Genomic DNA, 14,832 nt, shown 5'->3' on the forward strand with positions numbered 1-14,832 from the left:
TTGGAGTGCTATGGTCTTAAGCATGTGTGCTATGTTGTAGGAACATTATGGAATCTCTCCTCCCATGACTCAATAAAGATGGCTATTGTAGACCATGCACTGCATGCTCTAACTGATGAGGTCATCATCCCGCGCTCTGGCTGGGAGAGGGAGCCCAATGAAGACTCTAAACCCCGCCACATGCAGTGGGAGTCGGTGCTCACCAACACTGCTGGCTGCCTTAGGTATGAGGGAAGTGGCTTCTGAGCTGATGTGCTTTGTGGGGAGAGGAGGGTTGCTGCTGTTTTATGGCAGCGCTTTTAGGGATGGGGTTCCTGGAATTAGGATACAGATATTTCAGGGGAGGCTTAGTGTGTGGATAACCGGAGGTTGAACTTTGAGGTTGTATTGAGGCTGGGCCTCTGGAACAGAATGGGTGGTAAGAGGGCACCTAACTCCATTTCCATGTACAGTTCTTCCTTATTCTAGATTGCCTAGCTCCCTTCCTTCCCCTCCCCCTGACTAGTCATTGCAGTGAGAAGTGGAAATGTGGATTGGCTTGCCCTCCAGCTTTCTCAAACTCAGTAAGGTGCTGCCACCATGGTCTTCTCACCCCCTGCCCCCCATCCAACTCTTCCTTCCCAGAAACGTGAGTTCTGAGCGGAGTGAGGCTCGTCGGAAGCTGCGCGAGTGTGATGGGTTGGTGGATGCCTTGATATACGTTGTCCAGTCAGAGATTGGCCAGAAAGACTCTGACAGCAAGGTAATGGTGTGGAGAGAGGAGCAACGGTGTGCCAGTTAATCTGGATGGGAGCATCTCTGCTGTTGTTCAGGGCCTCCCAGTGTGCCAGTAGGAGCAGAAATAGAATTGACCCATCTGCATGTTTTCTTTCCTAGTTGTGACTGCTCCCACTGTGCCAGCATAGATTATTTTCAAAGCTGGAAGGGAAAGGGAATGCAAAGCCATATGATGCACTGAGAGGGGTGGGGCGTGGCATTAGATTGAGTTTCAAGAGGGTTTGAAGTCTGGGCTGGCTTTTTTCTGTGCTCAGAAGCAAAGCGTTCTATGAACTAATAGAATCCAAATGTGAGTCCATGATTTGGAAGCTACAGTGTCCTTTGTGTTTGACTGCTGGCCACTAGATTTTGAGCCAAGCAGCGGAGGTGCGGTTCTAGGATTGTGAAAGATTTATGTGGGTCTATGACCTGAAGCCTGGGAAGAGGCTGCCCTGAACTGAGCTATTTCAGCCTCTTCCTGGCTCGGCTGGTACTCTAAAGTCACAATCCTAATCACTCTGTGCTGAAGAGGTTAGGGTGGGTTTAGGGCAAGCTTTTCTCACTGAAAGCACCTCCCTCCATTCATAGCTGGTGGAGAACTGTGTCTGTCTGCTCCGGAACTTATCATACCAAGTCCATCATGAGATCCCACATGCTGAGCGTTATCAGGAGACTCCCCTCAACCCCACCAATAATGCTGGGCCCCATGCTGCCAGCTGCTTTGGTACCAAGAAAGGCAAAGGTATGTCAAGGATCTTGATGCTTGCCTTAAGGGGGGGTGGGAGGAGGAGTGAAGCTCCCAGCTGTCTTGCTCTGTTGTTAAATAATCTGCTAGAGGGCTAAAATTGCTGCCTTTTTTTTTTGAGAAACCTTTTGGTAGCAGCAGCAGCTGTGCATTGTCTGCATCTCCAGCCTTTGCTTACAGGGCCTAATGCCCTGCATGGTGGGTTTAGATTGCCTTGGGTGGTGATGAGTACATCTCCACTAACTCCAGGCCTTTTCCATGTCCCTTTTTTTCCCCCCTTCCCCCCCTCCCCCCCGCTTTTCTGCCAAACCATCTGTGATCCTGTCGGCATCTCTTCTCTTCTGCCTCTTCTCTCTCCTGTCCCTCTCTCCGCTTCACCAATAGACGAGTGGTTCTCCAGAGGTGAGTCTGCCTTGGATTTTTTTTCTCCCCTTCCCCCTTTTTTCCCTTGGTTCGTTGGGTACTCTTAGCTCTCTCCTCTTCCCTGTCTTGCTAGACATGCATGCTCCCCGTATTAGCTGAAGAGGTCCATGCTTATTCCCTATAGCACTTCCCATGGGGAGAAGCTGGTAGCTCAGTGTTACATTTTTATCTTTTTTTGGGGTGTGTTCTCTGAAGCAAATGTAATGTCTAATGAGTCAAATGGTTGGATTGAAGAGGGAGAGTTAAGAGGAGGGGCGGGGGGAAGGGAGGATGGGATGTATATTAAAGCCTTGTGGTTTTTTTTTTTTTTTTTTTGAAGGCAAAAAACCTCCAGAAGATCCTGGTGCTGATACAGTGGACTTTCCCAAAAGAACAACGCCTGCAAAAGGTACAATTCTGTAGTGCGCTTGTTCTATGCTCCACTCCTCTTCAATTTTTGGAGAGCTTAACATAGACCAAATAATGCAGGGCTTCCTTGACAGAGGCACTGATATAATAAGATTAAAACATTGCTGTTGATGAGGATATCCATTTGGTTTAAGGGTGAGGATGGTGTAGTGGTGTGGGTCAGAAGCCCAAAACTCTTTAATTCTGATACCGTAGTAGTCTTTAATTTTGGGCATCTCGCTTTGCCTTTTTGCCTTGCTCTTTGCCCTATCAGAGTTTAGTTCCCCACCTTAGAGAGATTTTGAGGGTGATTTTAAACTAAGGGTAGTGAGGCACTTGGAAAGGTAACTGGAACAACATGCCCTGACATGGGGCAAGGATAAATTTGTTTTTTTTTATAGCCCTTACATCAGGTGTTCAGTAGCTGTTTACAACTACAAAATAACTTCTGTTCTGAAAAACCACCATCTTGGCAAACATCCTGTGCTCTTATGAAACTAGAAGAACCATGTGCACTTTGCCCTTCATTAAAACAAACCATGAGCATTTGAACATGGTTCTTCATGACCTAGAGCTGGTTGGAAAGGTAAAACATTTTAGCATTTAAAAACTAACTCTCATTTCATTGGAATAAGGACTATTTTTGGTTCATAGCAGTTTGGACTCATTTTAAAAACTGAGTATTTTTTTTCGTGCGTCTCTCCCAACTTTCCAGCAAGAGGAAAGGGAAACAAATGGAGAAATAGGAGTGGATGGGTTGTTTGTTTTTAAATATAAAAATCTCTGCCTTTTTAATATTTTTAAATTCAACCTTGGGCATACTCCACATGAAGGAACAACAGCCTCTGTACATTGTGTTGAGAGACTGCTCATTGCAAAGCATTTTTGCAGCATTGGTTTTACGTAGCGCTCTGTGGAGGGCCTCCTGCAATGCCAGCATTTCCAGTCTATAGTGGAAATGCCCAAAACTTGGTTTAATTCTGGCTGAACCGGTTTGAAGCCCTGCTCTGAGCTAGTACACTTGTGGATGCACATGGAATGCTGATGACATGTTTTTTGGGAGTTTGTAGGCAGGGAGAAGGCTTAAAACATTACAGCTGCTTGAACTGGTTTGTTTTCTGCCAGGTCTCTTGTGATAAGGCTTTTTAGTCATCTGTCTTCTGATACCACAAGGACTGGCTGTTAGGATAATCACTGCACCCAGCTTTGGCCTTGTATAAGGCCTGGCTTAAAAGGGCATTGACATCAAATAGATAATAAAATATCATCCTCATGAGTAATCACGTATTCTAACCATCTGCCTTGCAAAGCAAGCAACAGAAGTGCTTCAGTGCTTTTTTACCCCATTAGACTGCTGAAGATACTCTCTCAGTAAGCATAGGTGTGTCGCAGCACTATGTTGCTTTTAAGCATCCAGTGCTAAGTGGCAGTTTCCAAAAACTGTTTTTTAGCTCCTCAAACCTTCTAGTCATTAGGGTGGGGAGAGCCAGTGTGTACACTTTGGGTCTAACCTATTTGACCTTTTAAACAGGCTGTATGTTCTCTTCTTAATGCTTCAGATTGCGTTTAACTTCTTGCTTGTTTGAACTTTCTGCGTCTTGTACCTAGGTTACGAGCTCCTATTCCAGCCAGAAGTAGTCCGGATATATATCTCATTGTTGAAGGAGAGCAAGACCCCTGCCATTCTGGAGGCTTCAGCAGGTGCTATTCAGAATCTATGTGCTGGTCGCTGGACGGTGAGTCCCCCTCCCTTCTAGGAGGGTAACAGATTCTTCCTGTCTGCTTTAAAAATGCAGTGGGAACTATGCCAGATTAAGTCATGGTCACCTGATACTGACAAAAGCAATGGAAGTTCAGACACTGTTATCTTTGATTTGTCATTAGTACATCATATGGGGGAAACCCAATGAAAGTTATTTAGCAGCACAGTTGAAAAACAGTCCATGTTTCTTCACGGGTCTTTATTCTGAGTGCCAAGTTCTTGATTATCCCCTCTGTTCATGCTGTAGCTAATGCTTTCCAGGATTGATGGCTGTCAGTGCTGCCTGTAATAGCTGACTTAGGGCTATTCCAGTAAAACATTAAGAACTCGTATGCATGTGCGTGGAGGCTGCTCCAACGCACTGGAAATCCAGTGTGTTGGAGCAGACTCTATTAATCCCCCTCTCAATTAATCAAGTCTGCTGGAACACCAGGAAATGACATGCTCTGGCAGCCTTCTGCATCACGTGCATCAATGTTGCCACGTATCTCCTTGCTGAAAAATGGTGGCAGGGCCCTTTGAAATAAAACATGTTCTATGAGCTTTATAGTTTAAAATGCCCTGCCACCATTTTTTCAGTGTGCAGATGCACGGTGTTGCTGATGCATGTGATGCGCAGGTGCTTCTAATTAGCACGGCACACTAATTAAAATGCCCAGTGCTGCATCAGACAACATGTATGTATGAAAATGCCCTAGAAGTTTTGGAGAGACTGGTCTTGGCACAACCCTCCTGATGTGTCCAGTATTTCCAAGCATCTGTGCCCTAGACATCTTTCCATTATGCAGGCAGCTAGACTGTAATTGGTAAGGTAGTGATGATGGTCTTGGAGATGCTTGATGGTCAAGTCTTTGAGAAGGGCTCTCAACTAGTTCTTCCATAGGAGAACCATGTGGGTGATCAGAGGGCAAGAGAATAGGGCTTCTGAAGAGAGGCTGCGAGCCATGGGACTGTTCAGCCTGGAAAAGCATAGGCTCAGGGGTGTGCATCAGGATCCGGGGGAACGCCTGTTCACCAGAGCACCCCAAGGGATGACAAAGTTTAACGGTCACAAACTCCTCCAAGACTGTTTTAAGCTGGACATAAGGAAAAACTTCTTTGCTGTCTGAGCCCCCAAGGCCTGGAATAGATCCCCTCCAGAGGTGGTGCAACCTACTCTGGACTCTTTTTAAGAAACGTTTATATGTGTATCTTGCTGGGATCCTTTGACCCTAGCTGACTTCCTGCCCTTCAGGCAGGGGGCTAGACCTGATTGTCACATGAGGTCCCTTCTAGCCCTAATGTCTATACAGTGTTTCCCAACCCTTTTTATTTGCTGGTCCACAGTATTATTTTAAGTTTTACATATTTAAATTTTACATGGTGGGGGGGTTGCAAGGATCGGTTTGGGATGGGGCACTGGAGGACACTGCAGGAGAGGGGGCTGTGGAGGCAGTGGTGTGGGGGGACCCAGCTAGGGCTGACTGGGGAGAAGGGTCTCTGCTGCCTTCCCTAGGAGCAAGCAGTGGAGCTGCCTCCCTGTCTTAGGCATTTCCCTGCCTGCATCCCCCTGCTCCCAGCCAGGGATGGGGCTGGAGAGCCCTGTCTGGCCCAGTGTGGGCTCTGGTACCTGCTGTGCAGGCTGTGCCTTGCTGCAGCAGCCATGGCAGTGGAAGTGGGACTGGGCGCACAGCTGGCTGCCTCCCTCCTGGGGCTGCCCTGCTGCCTAGCTTTAATCCCACACATGACTGCCAGTGGCCTGGCAGCCAACCCTTCACGGACTGGTACTGGGCTGCAGCCTGGTGGTTGGGAACCTCTGGTCTATGAATCTCTTGAGAAAAGAGTATCATGATGGAGCTCTTGCAGAGAAGAAGAATTTAAGAGCTCACTACCCTGGGCCACAAGAGGGCACTTGGTGCTTAATTTGAGTGATATCAGTAGGAATCCTGGGTGACAGAGTCCAATTAAAATAGCTGTTTGTGCCCTGAAGTTGTATCTTTTTGTGCTCTGCAGACTAAGTAACAGCTTCCCACATGGCTTGCCTGTCTTCTGGAGCTTTGTACTTTCTCCATTGTTGAAGATACCTTTTAGGTATTGGTTGAGTCACTAGTGCAGGGATGGGCAATTATTTTGGGTGGAGGGCCGCTTACTGAGTTTTGGCAAGCCATCAAGGGCTGCGTGACAGGCAGCCAGGGGCAGATAAATATTAATTTTTCTAAATTTTTTTAGGGGCCCCACAGGCTGGATAGAATGGCTTGGTGGGCCACATCTGCATTTTGCCTATCTCTGCACTAGGGGCTTGATGTGACTGTCTGGATAACAGACTTGTATTTTTGGAATACAAGTCCTCTTGGATAGTTCCCATTTCAAGCTGAGATCCCATGTGGTGCCTGGCACAGTAGACCTTGAATTAGCCAAGGCCTTGGATGCTTCTATACAAATGTTGTCTGGGTTAGTTTGGCAGTGGCTGTTCTTGCAATGTATCCTATCCATGATGGTGACTAGGACCAGTTGCTTTGGAGGGACAGGCAAGAAGCATAGCTGTTCTCCAATGACCTGGTTCTACAGTTTCTTTCTGGTTCTAGATAATGATACAGAGTATGATGGATTTAGTCTGCATGCTGGTTGATCCAAGTCCCTGTAGAATAGCTTTTGCAACAGTTCTGGTTCCAAGTAGTTTGATTTATTTAAACAGATCCAAACGAAACATTTAATCAAAGACTACTTGGTATCAGTCTCTACAAACAACTGACGTTTTGCTGAAATAGCCAACTTAGGGCTCTTACAGGCAGCATTGACAGCCATCAATGCTGGAAAGCATCAGCTACAATAGGAATGGAGGAGATGAGAGCTCAACACTCGGAATAAAGACCTGGTCTTTACATGACGTTGTAATCTGTGGATATCACTACCTGCTTGTTGAAGCAAATGAGTTGGGCAGTGTTCAAATAACTGACAATTATACATTTCAATATATCACATTCTGCTTTACCTCTTCTGAATCAGAATGATGTTCATGGGTTTCTGGCCCTTGAGCCCTTAATAGAGCTTGCACTGAAATTTTTAGCCACTTTTCTGGCAACAGTATTAAAGTGGTATTTGGGCTGGCAGTGCTCCTGAACAGCTCCTCTAGCATTTCGTGTCCTTTTGATACCTGACTTACTGGATGTGGTGGTTCCTGTGATCCCACTGGATAGGATGCTTCTCCTTCCATGGGATTGTAGCAGCTTGTGGAAAAGTTAAATGGATGACGCACGCAATTTGATTGCAGCACCACAACATGGTATAGTGTGATTGAGAAGGAAGGGCTCCTGCTTGCCCCTCTCTTCTGGTAACACTGCTTTTTGCCATGTCCCTGCAGTACGGTCGGTACATCCGCTCAGCATTACGCCAAGAGAAAGGGCTTTCTGCTATTGCTGACCTGCTGAACCATGACAATGAACGTGTAGTGAAAGCAGCATCTGGGGCTCTGCGCAACTTGGCAGTGGATCCTCGGAATAAAGAGCTGATAGGTAAGGGCCATGAAGAAGCTGACTGCTTTGTAGGTGCTGGGGCATCTTCCAGAATGGGTCCATGGGGGGTGGGTAGGGGTTAAACAGGCAGAACAGTATTAAAGTCCAGATTGTTGCCAAGCATTTGACACCTATGAATGGCTGGCAGACACTCCTAGACTCTCCTTTTTTCTTACCATTTATTTGACAGCTCTGTTTTCTGCACCTTCTGACCTAAATGCTTTCCTACCTGTCCCCCAACCCAGGTAAACATGCTATCCCCAACTTAGTGAAGAACTTGCCAGGTGGGCAGCAGACGCCAGCCAAGAACCTCTCTGAGGATACCGTGGTATCGGTCCTGAACACAATCAATGAGGTCATTTTGGAGAACTTGGAGGCCGCAAAGAAACTGCGGGAGACGCAAGGCATTGAGAAGCTGGTGCTGATCAACAAATCGGGGTAGATGCACTATAAGACAGAGGGGTGTGATGGTTGGAACTGAGCAAGTACACTGGTTTACCTTTCTCTCTCTCTCTCTCTTCTCCCTCCCTCCCCACTCCCTTTTATAGGTCTCTGTGGAGAATGTTGTGAAGTGATTGAATGTTAAGTACTTTGTATCCTGTCTTTATTATCTTTGTTTTGACCTCTTTAGGAACCGTTCAGAGAGAGAAGTCCGAGCTGCGGCCCTAGTCCTGCAGACAATCTGGGGGTATAAGGAGTTGCGGAAGCCACTAGAGAAGGAAGGATGGAAAAAGTCTGACTTCCAGGTACCTTAACTGGTCGATGAATTGCCTCTAGGGTGGAGGGGATGAGTGAGCAGTGATGAGATAGCCAGGTGCCCAGTACAGAAGCCCTCCTCTGGGTCTGGTAGCTTTTTTTTTTTTTTTTTGTGAACTTTTTTACTCTGGATTTGGTTTCAGTTCTCAACTCTCTCCCTTTGCTTTTGGGCAAGCTGTGTTCAGCCTGATACAGACTAAAGATTTTTTTTTAAGATTGTTCTAAATCTTCATTTGTCTCAGTTCCTTACTTGACTGCACAAATGCATTCAAATGCCAAGGGAACTTGGTGTCTTTTTAAAAATAGTTTCCTATCAAGAAGAAAGAGTCCAGGTGGGAAGAAGTGTGTTCATCAAGCTGGTTCCTGGCATTTGCTAAATATTGAGCACCCCAGCTGAGTGAGACTGCAGAGTGGGCATTGCCACACATTCTTCTAAATGGCCTGAGCCCCCACTGAACAGATAGAGCCTTATTCTGATATTGCAGATATCTGGGAATATGGGAGTGGTGGGTTTTGGGCCCTGTGTGATCAAGGTTGTGACATTCTGCTTGGTGTGATGCATATGACAGCTCTCGCATTCCAGGTAAACCTGAGCAATGCCTCTCGGAACCAGGGAGGCAACTCGTTTGATGACAGCACCTTGCCACTCATTGACAGGAATCAAAAAGGAGGTATGCTCTTTTTTCACAGAAGCCAGTTGTTTGGGAGGGGAAGAACATCCACTTGCACCCCTTTCTTTCCCATGTTTATTGACACCTGCTGACCTCCATTATATTCAGATTTCCCATGGTCGTGCTTGTGCAGATGCCCGTGTGTTGAGAGGTGTTGGCAAACTGTGGATATGGGAGCACAAATGCTTGTTTCCAGCTAGTGTATTCCAATTATGTGTAAATGAGCTGAGTACAAACCAAATGTAGCAAAATCTCCAACTTTAGCTCTTGTTCATCCAGGGCTAAACTTGCCCCTCAGCATCTTGTGCTAGGGTTGTGAAAGTAGAACCTTTTTTGTCCAAGTGTATATAATAGTTTTGTGCTTGCTTAACTTAGTTCTTATTGGGGAATGGGGAAACTGCTAGATGTATAGCTGGCTGCCTCTGATACGCATCTCTGGGATCCTGAGTATGATCTGGCTGGTATACCTGTGTTCATCTTTGTCTAGATAAGAAATCTTCTCGGGAGGAGATCCAGATGAGCAACATGGGACCAGGTAAAAACCTTTAGCCAGCTTCCTATATAAGCTGAAATACTTGGGTATCTCTGGGAGGGGAGGATTCTGCATCTGCTTGCTTTGGTTTGTGCTGTGTGGGTGCCATAACATTGGGAAAGCAAGGAGCTTATAAGAGGTCAGGAAAGATGCTTTTATATAGTGGTGTTTGGCTTTTTATTTGTCTTCATTGAGCTTTGTGTAGGCTTTAAAGTGCCCCTTCTAGGGACTGCCTGACTTCTCTTCTTGTTGTAGACAACAATTACTCCACACTAAATGAAAGAGACCACAACAGGACATTGGACCGATCTGGAGATCTTGGCAATGTGGAACCGGTGAAGGCGGCACCCATCTCAGTAAGGCATTGCTTGCTTCTTAAACACCCTTCTGCTTCTTCTGCCTTACAGCCTTGTGGGTGGTATGGGAACCCCCTAGGGTAGAGATGGTCTGGATCATGGTAGTTGGGGTGGATGACTTGAGGGGAACGTCTGTTGGATTGTACCATGGAAGTAGCCAAGAAAAGGACTCTGGCTGCTTGTCATATGACAGTTTACTAGACTGCTTCTGTTCTGCCTCCATCTGTCAAGCTCTATCTCCAACTCTTTTCCCCCAAACCATCTTCGTTATCTTGCTTCCATCCCTGCCTACTTTCCATCTCTATACTAACAACGCATGTGTCTGCACCAGGATGAAAGTCAGGAAAACCTGTATGAGGAGGAGGATGACACTGTGGTTTATCCCCTGATGACACATCCCTGAGTCCCCTGCTCCTGTGTAAGTTAAGAAGTTGGAGGACTGATTCTGGCATTTTGGGCTAATCTGGTGTTGCTTAGCAAATCAAATCCTGCTGAGGTTGCAGCTTCATCCAAGACCTTGATCATTCACTTCCTCATGACAGTAATTACCCCTCTGATATTGCTGGGTATATGCTGAATTGCTGATTGACTGTCTGTGGTGCTAACCTGTTTTCCCTTTTCTCCACAGCAGAAGATCTAGAGTTCTCTCCTGCCTCTGCTCAGTTTGGGTTTATAATATATATATATCTCTCTCTTCGTGGTGGAATGGACTGACTTACCTTTACTTTTTTGCTGGACTTTTTGTGCCAACTATCCAGCCAAATGATTGGCCCTTTGTGCCTCTCCCTGCTGAGGTACAACTTGGTCAGGGCCCCCACACCCTTTCCTGTAGACAGCTGCACCTCCAATCCTTGGGCGCTTTTTTTTTCTTCTGAGAGCAAATCTTCCTGCAGACCAAATACTCCTGATGAATCTCCCTGGAGATACTAACTAACACAGACTCTGAAAGAACCCTTCCCTTGACATCACCTCTCCTGCTGGGCCTGCAGCACAACACAGAACTGGCTGTACTGGCACTACATTTTCCTTTAAGACACTTTTTGGTTCTGCTTGCAGTAATGGGGACAGAGGCTGTCTCCTTAGCCTCTAAAATGTGCAAACCCTTGGCAACAGAGGATGCAAGGAATACTGGAACATTCCAGGTGGTGGGGGTACCTGCGATTGATTGCAATACTTGTTTACTATGACTTACTGCATCTGGATGTCAGATCACATTTGAGGGTGGAGGTGGGGGTCTGTTTTTGAGATGAGCCACTCAGACAGGAAACATCTCTTCTCATCTAAAGGAGAAAGAGGCAGGTTGGGAGCAGTTTGTTCACTCCTTGTATGCTCTGGTGTTCTTAGGTATGCGGCCATCGTGGATGGGCAATTGTGTTTGTGTTTGTTTTTGTTCTGTGGGAGGTATTTGTGCAGGAGCCAGCCGGGGGAAGGTAGCAAGGATTGGGGGCAGATCCTGATCCCTAAAGAGGTCTGAATCTTAGAACGAGGGTGTGGGGTTTCCTTTTGAGGAGCATGTGGTTTTTTTGGCTGTTTAAAGTGTGGGAGATATCTGGGCTTATGGTGCAGGCAGGTAAAGGAGGAGAAAGAGGGTGATGGATTGGGTAGAGTGATGATAGAAAGGGAGAGCCTAACTGTAACTAACCCCATCCCCCACAAACCAGATGAATGCAAGTGTCTCTTTCTCTTGACACGTGCCTTTCTATGCCACTGTGAAATAGTTTCTTCCAACTCGTAGGCTCCATGGCCAACTAGATAAGGAGTGTTTGGACTAGGTTGTGGGGATCTTTCTGGCACAGATGAGTTGCTGTTCTTCCCTCCACTTGAGATTCTGGCCTTTAACATCTTTTTGTACTGACACTGGGTGAATAGAGGTGCTGGGATTCCCAGGAATGACTAGACCAGAGGCAATAAATAGTCACTTATCTGTACCTCCTAAATGATGGGATATGGAGAGGGGAAAGCCACAGTCAGACCCAGCAGGTAATGGGGCAGCCTGCTGCATCTGGAAGGGGTGCATGTGCATGGGCCGTTGCCTCCCTTCCTTTCAGCAGGAGAGTGGAGGTGTTATGTCCACTTCTCCCCACATGGCGAGGAGATCCCAGCCCCTCCATGCACCGTGCAACTGGAATCCTCCCTTGAGGGCCAGAAACTGGAACTGGGTTGCTGTAGACTTGTGTGCCCGGATGGGATTCTTGCTCCCTGCTTCTCCCTGCGACACATGCACTGTAAAAGGGGAAATGTGTGGGCTGGGAGACCTCTGTGCCTCTAACCCTCCTCTGCTGCATCCAGCCTCTTCCTGTTTTGGGATGGGACTGAAGTACAAATCCAGGCTTTTTTTTCCCTGGGGGGTCTAACCTTTTTTTCTTGCATATTATGTAAAACACTAATTCTTTTTGTAATTCCAGATGAACCAAAAACTCCTCCTTCCCCCAGAGACTGCTTCAGCACCTGCAGTGGGGAACCTGTAACTGACCAGTTTTTTTTGTTCTGCTTTCCTCCACAACCCCAGTGCCTGGGGGAGGATGGGAGGAGTCTGCTGTTCTTTGTCTGATTTCTGTGCCCGCTCTTGTAACGCTTTTAAAACAAAATGATTTTTTTATATAAATAAAAATTTTTAAAGTGTGTATTTGAGAAAACAGAGAATGACTCCTGGAACAAATCTTGGACTTGCATCAGATGCAGGCCCTCTTGGGCTTTGGCCTTTTTGGCTGGACCATATAAAGGAGGGAGAGGGATGTCTTTTATTTATTGTATATGTATGATTCCTGTTGGTGTAGTATCTGAGCAAAATGCATAGCTTTTTAACACTGTCCCACCTTCCAGGGATGTTATGAGAAGTGGTGTTCATTCTGCCCGCTTTCTGGTATCTGAAGTCCAGATCCACAAGCACTTGTCACTGCCATGCCTAACTTCTGTGTGCTCAGCTTTTGGAGTTGAAGTCACAGCCAGGCAAGAGCTTACATTTTATTGATGGTATGAATGATCAGTAGTGTGACTAGGCAGACTTGGATGCCAAGGACTGGGGTTCACAAGAGCCAGCAGGGTGAGGGATGCATTTAACCCAACCAATAGGAAATGGTTGAGCTGCCCCCCCTCAAAGCAAATAAAGGACTGGCGCTTCAGAGGGGATCAGCTTTGTCTCTCTCCTCTGGTGAGGCATTGCTAGCCCTTCCCAGCGATGTATTTAGCCAGTTGGTCCTGAGCTTGTACCGGTGGGATTCTTCCATCCTAAGTGCAAGACTTCACACTTTTGTCCTTGTTGAACCTCAAGATTTCCTTTGCTCTAATCCTCCAATTGGTCCAAGTCACTCTGAATCCTAACCCTACCCTCCAACATATCTGCTACTCCCCCAAGCTTGGTGTCTTCCGTAAACTTGCTGAGGGTGTACTCTATCCCATCTTCCAGATCACTGATGAAGGTATTGAACTAAACTGGCCCCAGGACCAGCCCCTGGGGCACTCCACTTGATACTGGCTGCCAGCTAGATCTCAAGCCATTGATCACTACCCATTCAGGCTGATGATCCAGGCCAGCTTCTGTTCCCCTTACAGTCCCATTCATCCAACTCCTACTTTACAGCATTCTTGCAAGCAAGTAAAGTGGGAGAGCATATCAAAAGCCTTGCTAAAGTCAAGGTGTATCATGGCCACTGCTTTTTCTGCATCCACAGAGCCATTCATCTCATAGAAGGCAATCAGGTTGGTGAGGCATGACTTGCCTTTGGTGAATCTATGCTGACTGTTTCTGATGACTTTCTTCTCCAAGTGCTTAACAATGGATTCTCTGAGGACCTGCTACATGATTTTTCTGGGGATGGAGGTGAGGCTTAGTGGTCTGTAGTTCCCTGGATCTTCCTCCTTCCCTTTCTTGAAGATATACACTATATTTACCCTTTTCTGATCATCCAGAACCTTCCTGATTTGCCACAAGTTTGCAGACCAACTGACTGCCATTATCTTTGAAATCTCATCAGTCCCCTCAGCACCCTCGGAAGAATTGCATCTAGCCCCATGAGCTTGTACATGTCTAGCTTTTCTAATAGTCCCTGTCCTGTTGTTTCACCACTGTTGGCTGCTCACCTCTCCAAACTGCTGCCTAGTGCAGTAGTCTGGGAGCTGACCTTTGCCTGTGAAGACTGAAGTGAAAAAGGCATTGAGTACTTCAGCCTTTTCTGCATCATTTGTCACTAGGTTGCCTTCCTCATTTAGTAAATAACACATGCTTTCCCTGACCTTGTTGCTTACATACTTGTAGAAGCCCTTCTTGTTACTTTTAATGTCTTGCTGGCTGCAACTCCAATTGCAGTTTGGCCTTCCTGATTTCATCTCTGTATGCCCGAGACTGGACTGTAGTCCAGTCTCAGTGGGTGGAATAGACAACGATATTGTTGCTGAGGGATCTGAAATGCTGAATCCCCCATGGATTTCACCACCTTGCTGCTCAGGGGAGTACCGTGTCACCAGTGATGCTTAGCTTCACCTCTTCCTTGCTTCATGTGTAGGAAGGAAGCTGCAGTGGTACTAGTGACAAGGCAGGCTATCATCTCCAGCCCTGGTGGAGCAGAAGTCTTTCTTGAGGCACAAAATGAAAAGACTTGACCACTTGGGTCCCTATTAATTGATCTTGTGGTATAATTGTGGGTCAGGTGAGAGTTCCCATCAGTGTGTGATGTAACTTGGATCTGATGTGTTGAGTGGTGCCATGTAATATTGCCTGCTTCTCTGTCCTATGCCACCCTCCTGGACCAAGAAGCCCTGTTACAGTCTCTCTCTGGGAAACGGCCACAATTGTGGCTACCTGTGCCCTGCCCTTATGATGTGGGTGCACTGGTTGTAAACTAGCATTGTTTGATGCTTTTTTTGTCAGGTTTTCAACAGTGCTAGGTGACTTGTTTTTTATTTTTTTAGGAGTTGGAATCACTTTGCTCAAGTGCTTTTGAAAATCCCACTAAT

At 46.6% G+C, this 14,832-nt stretch overlaps 1 protein-coding gene across 10 annotated transcripts in view; it reads left to right on the plus strand.

Moving 5' to 3' along the window:
• The window catches only part of CTNND1 (catenin delta 1), a 48,852-nt gene extending 36,349 nt beyond the window's left edge, over positions 1-12,503 (plus strand). For 6 of the 10 annotated variants that reach the window (XM_019514748.1, XM_019514730.1, XM_019514766.1 and 3 more), the window contains 14 exons: positions 41-224; positions 625-742; positions 1,345-1,498; positions 1,886-1,903; positions 2,244-2,312; positions 3,920-4,047; positions 7,414-7,564; positions 7,810-8,002; positions 8,196-8,310; positions 8,904-8,991; positions 9,479-9,526; positions 9,779-9,879; positions 10,211-10,297; positions 10,508-12,503. In XM_019514748.1, coding sequence (XP_019370293.1) covers positions 41-224; positions 625-742; positions 1,345-1,498; positions 1,886-1,903; positions 2,244-2,312; positions 3,920-4,047; positions 7,414-7,564; positions 7,810-8,002; positions 8,196-8,310; positions 8,904-8,991; positions 9,479-9,526; positions 9,779-9,879; positions 10,211-10,282 — 1,439 coding nt within the window. In that variant the 3' untranslated portion in view covers positions 10,283-10,297; positions 10,508-12,503. The remainder of the gene's footprint in view (positions 1-40; positions 225-624; positions 743-1,344; positions 1,499-1,885; positions 1,904-2,243; positions 2,313-3,919; positions 4,048-7,413; positions 7,565-7,809; positions 8,003-8,195; positions 8,311-8,903; positions 8,992-9,478; positions 9,527-9,778; positions 9,880-10,210; positions 10,298-10,507) is intronic. The other 4 variants (XM_019514738.1, XM_019514794.1, XM_019514776.1 and 1 more) reach the window with 4 other exon arrangements.
• The last annotated feature ends 2,329 nt before the right edge of the window (positions 12,504-14,832 follow it).

Source organism: Gavialis gangeticus, unplaced genomic scaffold, assembly GCF_001723915.1.
Source record: "Gavialis gangeticus isolate Ggan-Ray unplaced genomic scaffold, GavGan_comp1, whole genome shotgun sequence".
Classification (NCBI taxonomy): domain Eukaryota; kingdom Metazoa; phylum Chordata; order Crocodylia; family Gavialidae; genus Gavialis; species Gavialis gangeticus.